Genomic DNA, 12,211 nt, shown 5'->3' on the forward strand with positions numbered 1-12,211 from the left:
CACTTGATGCTAGCTTAGGCTTTTAGGGATCCAGAAATAAATAAGATATGGCCCTGGTCTTTGAGGCACTCTTTGGCTCACAAAGGAAATGGATATACACATGATTAGTAATAATAGGAGGTGATAATTTTTATCAGATTATTAGGAAGTACCAAAAAGGGAAGGATCCAGAGAGTGCCTCGTCAGAGCTTAGTTCTCAAGTCACACTGAGTTAAGTTGCCATGGTTAACACTGTCATCTGAACATGAGCTGATGTGTCAACCTACACATGTGTTTGGTCTTCTCAAATGCATGAGGAAGTTATTGAGAACATGTGGCTCTATTGAGGGTATGCATCCTCTGAACACAGGAGATGCTCAAATAATGATGGCCTTACTGAGAATATACGTTGCCTGGCAACCTTAAGAGTTGTACTTAAAAGCAGAGAAACAGGACCACATTGATTAGATCAGGGATCCTGAACTTGTGCCTGTTAACGAAGCCCAGCTTAGGAAGTCATCTCCTCACAGGAGATGCAAGACCACAGCCAGGGCAGCACTTCCTTTTTCTTTCAAGGAGAAGGTGCCCAGCTCATTAACAACATGTCACTCCTTCCCAGCTCTCAGAGGCTTTAGGAATGCTGCTTTCACCCTTACAGGGCAAGGACAGAAAGTTGTAGCAGCTTTAGTATCTAATGTGACTCTTGCAATTTATTCTAGTAATTTTTTATTGCTGGGCTCTTTTTTTTTTTTTTTTTTTTTTTTTTTTGCAAATAGTACCCTTTTAGTTACATGATAATCATCAAATAGAAACAGATGCATGGATTAATATTTCAAAACACATTCAAATAGCCAGAAAACTGGCTAAGATATTTGTGGGAGCAAAATCAATTTAAAATTAAAAAAAACTTTTTAAAAGATTAATTTTCACAAGTCAGCAGTTGTCCTGTCTCTTGTACTCTCTTGCTGTCTGATTTCTGACAAGTGTGAAGTTTTAACCAGTAGGGAATATAATTATGATACATGCTGAAAAAATTTTGGATTAAGACCATGAACTATGATGATTTTAGAGAAGAATTTTCAGGAGATTTAAAAATTATCAGAAAATTTATTTTTTTTAATTAATTTTCCATTACCCAAAACCTCTACAATATAACTCATACCTCTACAGGAGACTGTGCAGTTTGATTTCATGAAACATTGTTACCAGAGGGGAATCTTGGTCTAGACCCCCTTTGTTTTCAAAGCTGAAAAATAAGTAATAGACCATGTCCTCAGATAGGCTTTGAAAAGTTTTCAGCTAGCTAGGTGATAACATGTAGGAAAAAGACTTTATCCATCAGTAGCTCAATTTCCTCCTGAAGTATCCCTCTTGCAATTTTCCAGAGGGGTTAAAAATAAATCCACCTGAGGCCTTGTTACATTGTCTTTGAGCCAGTGGGAAGATGATGGATCCTTCTTCTGTAATTAAACCTATGTTTTCACATTTCAATTTGTTTCCAAAGGTGGAAAGTTGGCTTCTACAACTTGAACAGACCATGCAAGAGACGGTGCGTCAGTCTATCACAGAGGCCATAGTGGCTTATGAGGAAAAGCCTAGGGAAATGTGGATTTTTGATTTCCCAGCTCAAGTTGCACTAACCAGTTCACAAATATGGTGGACCACAGATGTAGGAATAGCCTTCAGTAGACTGGAGGAAGGCTATGAAACTGCCCTAAAGGATTTTCATAAAAAGCAGGTAATTTTGCTTTATGCTTTTAACACCTGGGCAGACCTGAAGAGGTAAGCACCATTCATTGTTTACCACTTACTTTTAACGAAAGTAGATTCCTCTGGATTTTCCATCCTTAGGAATATGGACTATTGGTTTCTATTTAGCAGGCTTAAAGTTACAGGATTCAGTTCACAGAAGGGGCTGGTTTCTTTGAAGGTCTACCTTCAATTGTAGTCACTGTCATTTGGAGGCTGAGCTAAGTAATTACTTTTTTTCATTGACATAAATACCTCAGATAATTAAGTTACAATCCTGTTATGTTTTTCTAGTAAAAAATAACTGCTGGCCAGTTAATTTGTTGATATTTGTGCTTTTGTAGTAGCTATTTTCACTATATATTTAAGTAAGGATATTTTTAAATAGTTAAAATAATATGTTCTTTTAGATATTATCAATCACTACTCAAATCTAAGTCTTTTTGCCAGTTTTATTTCTGTTTATTTTACTATTTTTTCTCTTTACTTAGTTCTCCATTCCAACTTACTTTTTCTTATTGTTGTGCCAGGTGGGTATACATTGTAGCATTTACAAAGGTTTTTACAATGTATCAAATATATCATACTTGAATTCCCCCCTCCACTGCTCTCACCCATCCCCCCCTCCCCTGATTCCTGGAACAGTTTCAACAGGTATCTTATTTGCATTTACATACATGTAAATTTACATACATGTAAATGCAAATAAGATTTGCACAATATTCATCCTCCTACCCCTCCTGCCGCTTCCCCCCTCCCTAGTCTCCCCTCCCACTGGTGCCAACCCTCCCCTTACGCCCCTGCAGAAGCTTTTCTGCCTGCCTGTTCTCCAATTTTGTAGAAGGAGAAAACATAAACGATAAAAAGAGAAACATGACATTTCTGCTGGTTTGAGGTAAAGATAGCTACATAGGGAGTTTCCTTGTGTTGTTGCCATGCATATGTGTATTACAGCTCTAATTAATTCATCTCTTCCAGTCCTCACTCCTCCCTAGTCCACTTTCCATGGTGGCCCTGGCCAGATTAAAATGTCTATATTCATTCATGTACAGTGAGCATATCAACCTCATTCAAAACTTGTTACTTTTTTGATTATCAAATATTTTATTGCTTAAAACAGTCAGTGATATTTTGGGGGTATTTATATAAATTTATTATTTTCAACCTCATGATTTCTTCATTATATGCTTATTATTAAAGATGGTAAAGAAAATACAGTTAGAGAAAGAAAATAAATGCAAAATAATTTTGAAAAAATACTCATAATTCACTTCCCAGAAAAACTATTGGCATTTTGGCATACAAACATTAAGAGCTTTCCCTCTATCTCCTATCTATTTCTATGTGAATGTATAGACATCTCTCAATACATAAGTACATATTAATTTGTAGCTATTTACTTATGAGCATAGTTATCTATATAGCTATCTATGTTGGTGTATATACATTATTTAAAATATTAACTTTTTCAACATATTTATTATTGGGCTTTTTTGTTATTTTTCATACCACTTCTTATTTCTGACTTCAGTTCTTTCTATAGTAGATCATTTAGCAGTTGTGCAGTATGAGTTAAAATAGGAAATTTTCTGGTCCCTAGTTTAGCTCGGTATAGAATTCTAAGTTAAGAGTTAATTTTCTTTTAGAATTTTAAAAATATTCTTCCATTTCCTTGTGACTTTTATTATTGCTGTGAAGTCTTAAATCAAATTGTTTTTTCTATAAAAGCATCTGACTTTTAGTTTTGGCTGCTTTTAAGATTTCTTTTTCTAGTTCTGGCATTTTACTATCCCTAGTTGAAGGTTTTCTCCCCTGTTTTTCAGACAGCATGCTAAGGATTCAGTTAACTTCTTGGATCTTCATTTATACATCTTCTTCAACTTCAGAAAAATCTCTTCCACTTCTGACTTGAATAATGCTTTCCCTCCATTTGCTCTTTTTTCTTTATGTGGAATTTTATTAGCTGTCTGTTGATACTTCTCATTTTCCTTGCTCCATCTCTTAAACTCTATGTCATGCTTTCCAGTGCTTTATCTTTTCATGCAGCAGTTCAGGTAACTGCTTAAATCTACTTTTGAGTTCACTAACTTCTTTTCCTTGTAGCATGTGTTTAAGAAAATAGGAACTCAGGACTGGGTTATGTAGCCTCAAATCTCAGCATCTACCATTTATTAATATGGCTGTGAGTTAGCTACTCTATGTCTTAGCTTCATCTTCTGCAATACGAGAATAATAACAAGACCTGCATCATTTTATACGTAGAAGGATTAAATTAGTTAATATATGTAAAATAACATTTAAAAGTGCTTCGCAAAACTTATGAGTGATGTGCTAGCCATTGCTGTTGTTATGCTATGATGCTGATAGCAACAATAAGCCCCCCAATAATTTATCATATAGCATTTCCAACATAGAAAATTTGAAAGACTTGCATAGCATTGTGTATGTTGACTACCTTGATTCTACAATTGATTTTTTGTTTTCTTTTCTTTTTCACATATGTGTTTTTATCCAGTCCTCTATTCATAAATCCCTTAATCCATCTTCTATTTATCAGTCATTTCAAAGGAAATTGCAAATATCAATAGTCTTTGCCCCTAAATACTTCAATTTTTATTAAAAATGTTACTTATCTTGACAACTTAAAATTGTATAAATGATGATATAAACGTGTGTGTGTATGTGTGTGTGTGTATAGTAGAATAGCTAAATCAAACTGCTTAATATATGTTTTAATTTTTTGTTGTGAGAACATTTTAAAATCTGTCTTGGCAATTTTTTTCTTTTCTTTCGTCCTCTTTTTTTTTTTTGTGGTACTAGGGCTTGAACTCAGGACCTACACCTTGAGCCACTCCACCATCCCTTTTCTTGTGATGGGTTTTTTTGAGATGGGGTCTCGTGGAACTATTTGCCCGGGGCTAACTTTGAACCACAGTCCTCCTGATTTCTGCCTCCTGAGTAGCTAGAATTACAGGAGTAAGTCACTGGTCCCTGGCTTTCTTAGCAATTTTCAGATGCACAATATTTCATTAGTTGCTGTTACTCTGATGTACAACAGAGCTGTGAAATTTATTCCCTTGTCTAAGTGAAATTTTGCATCTCCTCAATTCCCCCACCTCTGTAACCACCATTTTACTCTCTGTTTAAATGAGATGCACCTTCTTTATTTTCCAGAGGTAAGTGAGCTCATGAAGTGTTTCTTTCTGTGTCTTGCTGATTTCATGTAACATAATGCCCTCTAGAATCATCATTGATTTCTCACATGCCCGGACATCCTTCCTTTCAAAGTAGATGTACCACATTCACTTTATTCATCCATCTGCTGAAGGACACATACGTTGATTCCCTGTCTCAGCTATTACAAACAGTGCTGCAGTGACCATGGCAGTGCAGATGTCTCTTTGATGTACTAATTTCGATTCTTTTGGAGATACACACAGTAGTAGGATTGCAGGATCATACGGCAGTTCTGCTTAGGTTTTCTGAGAAATTGCCATACTGTTTGCCATGTCTATGGTTACATTCCCACCAATGGTGTACAAGGATTCCCTGGTAACCTTCAGTTTACTTACTTCTCAATTTCCCAACCTTCTTTTTTGTCATTTCAAAATCAGTTTGATGATGATCAGTCTTTCCATGGTGCTTTCAAACCTTTTATTTCATTATTTATTTCAGAGATGTTTGATAGTCTTATTTAGATTTGTGTCTACTGTAGTTCTCTTGAAACCAACTTCTCTTAAGTTGGAATTTTTGTTTTTGTTTTTGCATATTCATTTTTTAAAGGTCACCTTTATCTATGTTTGTTTGTAGGAGTTTTCTATCTTAAATTGGGCAGGTGTCCCTATACTGTGTTTTCTCCCCCTTGTTTTTTCTAGATCTCATTCTGGATTAATTTCCTGGTCTAGAACATCCCAATCACATTTGCAGCATCAATTTGGGTATCACAGCTTCACATGGCATAGATGTGAGATTTAACTTTAATAGGGCTTTTTTCCTTTCCAAAGCCCTAAGCTATTTTAAGTTTTTTGGTTATTTTTCTGAGCAGGTGGGTAGAGGCTTTGAAGAACAGTTTATTGGATTGTGTAACACTCTGAAGATCTCAGGTTTATGTCAGTGTTTCAGTTCTAACTCCCTGTCTTGTGCAAGGGAATGTGGGAGTCCTAACAGAGATGGGGACATATCTATTCCCATGTGGCATTTTGAATCTCAGCCTGCAGATGTTTGAGTCTCTACTCAAAGCATTCTTTAGGCTGCAATAGTGTTAGCTTATTAACTATGCTTGGCTGCTCTGGCTTTCAGGTGCACTCTTGTCTGTCTTCCTTCTCCTTCTTTTTCTCTCTCCCTCCTTTCCCTCTCCCTTTCTACTCTATCATGTTTGGCTATAGACTTTGCATTTAGTTACTTGAAATTCTTCTGTGTTGATAGAGAAATTGTCCATGTCAGTTTATTCCAATATGCTGGAAGACCACCTTTCATTGTTGTTATCGTTACTAGTAATATTGTCTAGTTAGGTTGTTTTTGATTTAGGGTTGTTATCAGTGATCATGCAGCAAACAGCCTTGCATATATATGTTGCCCATATTTTCCTTTATTTCTTCAGGATAAACTTCTAGAAGTAAAACTATTATGTCAAGCCTTTGGAAGATAGTGCCAAATATACTTTCCCAGTATCAGTGTTTAAGAAGTCTCTACTTCCTCTTCATCAGCAGCATTGGGTTGATTTTTTAAAATTTCTTTTAACTGCAGTTATTGACATTCTAGGACCTTTCACTTATTTGGCTAATTAACAAAACTTAGTTTTCATCTTGTTCAAGAGTGTTATATATTTATCTGTGCGAGTGTGTATTTAAGTACAGAAAGGGTACAGTTTATGAAAAACATTTATCTGCTTACCTCTGAAACACTTCTAGCACCAATTGGGATGTCTGAGAGACCAGTCATACAAATGCCTACAATACAGAGCTTCCATTCTGTAGCTGGTTCTGACGTGATATGGGAGAAGCTGACATTTGCTGGGGTTTGGGCCAGAGAAGTGTGTGCATCTCAGCTGAAACCTTTTTAGTGTTTCCCTTTAAAAATGTATGTAGCCATCTGCTGAAGTGTTTTTAATTAAAATTACTCTGCTAATATTGGAGCAGTCTTTTAAATGGACTTTAGTCTTCAAAATAGCTTGCTTAATTTTCCAGCTAGAGACCAGAGTTGGCTATAATTGATCTACTTGAACAAGAGACTTCTTTCCTTAGCTCTTGCTTACAAAGCATAATGAGATTAAACTAAGATAATTATTTTAAACTCTACTTTTTCCCCTGAGACTTATTATGATTGCGTGTACACTGGTATTGAGATTAAAGGCAAAAATCACTGCATTTTAGATATGTATCCCCTGCCTTGTCAGAGTCTTTGAACTAGGATAGATATAATAAATTTAATTTCTTAGATATGAAGGTTCCTTGGCAAAAATATTTTGTTTTGGAAGCTTGGGACCTGGTAAGAATGTTTTTGCTCTCCTTTATTATTGACCTGAGTAAAAAATTATCAAAAGAGAGAGGAAGCATTTTGCACTTTAAAAAATTAATAACAGTGATGTGCAAAGACATTCCCCAGAGAGCCTTTGATAAGACTCATGATAAACAATACAAAACTTTTCTCATTAACCATCCATCCTCTCCTTATGCAAGTCTCTGAATTATTGTAGGCATAAGAAAGAAACCTTTATTTTGCAACTTGAAGCCAACTTTTGGCCTTACTTTCAGTCACTGACAGAGAAATTGTTTCAAAAACAAATTGGATCCAAAATTGATGGCTGTGTTAGTCACCTTTTCATTGCTGTGACAGAATACTTGAGAAAAGCAACTTACAGAAAAGAAGGTTTATTTTGACTCCAGTTTCAGAGATTTCAGTCCATGGTCACTTTTTTCTGGGCTGTGCTAAGGCAGAATTATCATGGTGGGAATTCCGGTTTCCACCTTGAGACTTAAAGCTGCTTTAAATGTTCTTGAAAAAAATCATTTTGTACACATATAGTTTCATCTCCTGGGTGAACACCTAAAAGTGAAATTGCTTGATAGTAGAGAAAGCATATATTTAACCATTTAAAAAACATTCAGACAGTTGATTCTGCATTGCTATACTCCCATCAACAGTACTACAAAATTGTATGCTTTGTATGCTTGCCCGCATTTGGTGTTGTCAGTCTCTGTAATTGCAGCATATTAGCGGTTATAAAATAGTATCTCAGTGCAATTTTAATTATCCGTTTCTAAATATCTATAGATGTTAAGCAACTCATGTGTTAATTGGCATTCCATCTTCTATTGGAAAGTGTTCACCTCTTTTGCTCCATTTTTAAAAAACTGGTTGCTTTGCTCTTTGCCTTTCTATTATTGATTGCAGGATTTCTATATTTGCACTAGGCTTCTCATTTTCTTAGTGGTATATTTTCTGAAAGTTGTAGTTTTGATGTGCCAAATTTTTCTTTCATGTCTAGTGTTGTATGTGTCATATACAGGAAATTCTTACCTAATTAAAACCCATAAGTATATCTTTATAGTTCTGTGTTTTTCATATACATCTGTGGTCTATACATCTTTCCTTTTTCCACTGAATTAACTTGACTCCTTGGTCAAAAGTCAATTGACTCTGTATATGTTGCTCTTGTTCCAGTGATCTATTTTTATATCTTGGTGCCAAATCCAGTCTTCATTGCCATATGCTTATAGTAAACCTTGAAATTATGTTATATATATCTTTCAATGTTATTGCCGCTCCTCCAAACTGTTTGGATTATTTTTAGGTTCTTTTCAATATAAGTTATACTATCACAGCATTTGTTTTTAAAAGTATAATTTTTAGCCTGCGATAACGGTGAATCTAAATATAAATTTTGGGAGAATGGGTATCTAAATAGTGATGGGTCTTATAGGCCAAAAACATGGCATATCTCTCTACACAGGTCATATCTAATTTCTTTCAATAATGCCTACTATGGATTTCAACTTAGAAGTCTTACACATTTCTCACTGAATTTACTTTTAGACATGTGATATGTTTTGATTATATTTTGTAAACTAATCTTTAAATTTTCTTTTCCAGTGTTTATGGGTAGTAATAGAAATATATTGGCTTTCTAATATTTACCTTGTATCTTGGTAACCTGCTAATTTGTTTACTATACTGTGATGGTGACTCTTGATTGTGAACTTGATTGGATTGAGAAGTGCTTGTGAGATTAGTAAAGCACATCTCTGAGTGTGTCTGTGAGGGCTTTCCAAAGAGGATTAACTAAGGGGAAAGACCTACCCTGAATGTGGGCAGCACCATCCTATAGACTGGGGGCCCAGACAGAATAAAAGGGGGGGAGGGAATGAGAGAGCCAGCTAGCATAGGCATTCTCTCTCTGATTCTTGGCCACAAGGCCCTCCCCACCATGAAAAACTGAAACCTCTGAAACTGTGAGCAAAATAAATCCTCTTCCTTTAATTTGACGCCCTCAAGTATTTGGTCACAGTAATGAAAAAGCTATCACATACATTTAATAGTTCTTTTAAAATATAGATTTTGTGGGGGTTTCTATGTACATAAGTACATCATCTACAAGTAATGACAGTGTTACTTCTCTTTCATTCATTATTCTTTATTCCCTGTTCTTGCATTATTGAATTGGCTAGCACCTCTAAGAAAATGTTGAACAAAAGTAGTGTGACCTGCTTGCCTTATTGCCAGTTCCAGGACGAACAAGTTAACATTTCACCGTTGAGTATGATACTGGTTTCATGTTTTTGAAGATGCCCTTTATGACGTAAAGGAAAATCTCTTTATCAGATAGAGGAAAAATCTATTTTTAGATTACTACATGCAGAGATTTTTTTTATCTTGAAAAGGCATTAAACTTTTTCAACTCTTTTGAAATGGTCATGTAATATATTTCTTTTATTCTGGAATTTTCTTGGAGGATGCGGAGCTAGGAATTGAACTTGAATCCCTCATCCATGCTAATCACAGCCTGTACCACTGAGCACCACCCAAAACCTTGTAGTGACATTTTGGATAAGCCAACTTTGCATTGCTGAATAGGAAACTCTACTTTGTTATGGTGCATTATCCTTTATACATGGTTATGTGTCTTTGCTGGATTCTATTTGCAAATGAATTCTGTCTTTATTTATTAGAGGCATTTATCTGTCATTTCTTTTCCTAAAATATCTTTGTGTGGCTTAGGGGAAGGAGTATACTCAAAAGGAGTTGGAAAGTGTTCTATCTTCATCTATTTTGTGAAAGTTTTTTTTTTTAGACACCACTGATGATGCTGTCTGGGTCTGGAGTCTTCTTTGTTGGAGCATTTATTGTTATAAATTAATTTTCTTCTACATACATGGCTGTTTAGATTTTGAGACCTCTTTTCTGTATCAGTTTTGGAAATTTGTATTTTTCAAAGAATTTACCCATTTCATCTAAGTCAGGGGTTAGCAAATTATAGTCCTCTGGCTAGATAGGGCCCAGTGTCTGTCATCTGTGCCTGCTTTCGTGCTACAGTGGAAAAATGGAGTAGTAGTGACAATAACTCTGTGGCCTACAAAGCCTGAAGTAGATACCATCTGGCCCTTTACAGAAAAAAATTGCCTACCCTTGATCTAAGTTTTCCAACTTATTGTCATAAGTTACTTTTACTATCTCAATATTGTACATAGAGTGAAGATCTGGCCTGAAGTTCCATAGTCATTCTTGGTGTTAGTAATTTGTTTTTCTTTTTTCTGTTTTCAAAGGACTAACCTTTGACCCTGTTAATTTCTCTGTTATTCATTTTATAGTTTGCTGATTTCCATTTTTATTTTGATTATTCCTTTTTTGTATCTACTTTGAAGTTAATTTGTCCCACTTTTCCAAGTTTCATAAGATAGGAGCCTAGGTTATTGCCTTTACACCTTTTTCTTTTCTAATCTAAGCATGTGAAGGAACCTTTAAAACTTGATGAAAAATATCTACCAGAAACCTGCAGAGAAAATAATACTTAATGGTGAAACATTCGAATTGCTTCCATTAGTGTCAAGAATGAGATAATTATGCCCGCTGTCTCTGACATTCATTGCTTAATATTGTGCTAGAGGCCTTAGCAACAGGCTTAAAGGAGAACTAAGAAGGCAGCATTGGAGAGAGCATAGGACTTGGTGCCCTCTACTACTCTCTTTGCTCTGGTTGCTGGACATGAAAATCCATTGTTTCCGATATGACTGAAGGTGAAACACTGGTGGGTTCAGAATTACAGATCTTGTTGCTACTGTTAAGAGATAAGAACTTGGATGTCCACCTGGAAAGAGGTCAGGAGTGCTGGTAGCTTATCCCTAATTGCTATTGCAGTTGTATTGTATGGTGCCTTTTGACCAGCTGAGCAGAGGACTATGAGCTCCAGATCTTAACATTTCCACACAGTGGCCTCTTCCAGTTTCATTGCCACCATGGCCTAAGTGTCCCCAGCTTGGGAAATCTGATGTTGCTGATGCTGGTAAAACTGCATTGCTTTGGCTGCAAGGAAAACCTTTCTACATGGCTTTTTTTAAACTTGTAGTATTTAGAGACACAATTCCTTAAGCCATATGTATGGCTTCTTTATGTCATCCTGCCACAGGAGCTGGAACAGAACAAAATTAGGAGCCACCAATTCTCTCTGGCCTGGATTCTGTTACTTTCTGTGCCTGACTCCATCCTTCACGGTTAGTCCACCATCATCCCACTAGGCTGGCCAGTATATATACTGTTCCCCTTAGATATAAGCATCATCCCACCTGCAGTGGTGGTCAGGACTCATGTCTTTTTCTTAAGAAACATTTCTGTGTTTACCAAAAAAAAAAAGAATTCATAGGTGAAGGATCCCAAGTTATCTCTCTTCACTCACCATAATCACTGGAGTCACTCACCATAATCACTGCCGAGATTCCATGACAATGTGAACCACATGGAAAGATTTAGTGTTTACAAAATGTATACACCCTTAGAATTGTGACTAAATCCTGACTGGTGATCTCGGGGAAAAAATCATCTCATGTTGTCATGTATAAAATTGGAAAAGTAATTGTGCTTCCTCATGGAGTTGTGGTGATTAGGATACATACACAGTCACATGGCACACACAATGCCTGTCAGGAAGTGGGTGCACGATAAATGTTAGCTCTTACTATATCTCCTGACATCATCAGACCTGGATCGAGATGAATGGCAATCGGGTTCTTGTCACTAGGGTCAGAAGGTGGCTTCCCGCTGCCCAGAGCTGTTTCTCTACCTGTGCTCTGGGTCTCTCTGACTTCTTTTTTAAACCATGTCTTAAGTTTCTAACTCTGGCTCATTCCCAGCAGCAGTTACACATGTCCAATTCTCTGTTTTTACTTAAAAAGTGAACTATCAAACATTTTTTCCTGGATGCTGCATCTTCCATTTCCTGCCCTAGTTCTGATATTTCTGATATGATTATCAACTTTCTTGGCCTAATATT

The 12,211-nt window shown here is 36.1% G+C and overlaps 1 protein-coding gene across 1 annotated transcript in view; it reads left to right on the forward strand.

Annotated features, from left to right (window-relative positions):
• The window catches only part of Dnah11 (dynein axonemal heavy chain 11), a 302,556-nt gene that overhangs the window by 98,595 nt on the left and 191,750 nt on the right, over nt 1-12,211 (forward strand). Inside the window, 1 exon segment of the mRNA XM_074065140.1 lies at nt 1,484-1,717. Within this exon segment, the coding sequence (XP_073921241.1) occupies nt 1,484-1,717 (234 nt within the window).

This window comes from Castor canadensis, chromosome 2 (assembly GCF_047511655.1).
Source record: "Castor canadensis chromosome 2, mCasCan1.hap1v2, whole genome shotgun sequence".
NCBI classification, from domain to species: domain Eukaryota; kingdom Metazoa; phylum Chordata; class Mammalia; order Rodentia; family Castoridae; genus Castor; species Castor canadensis.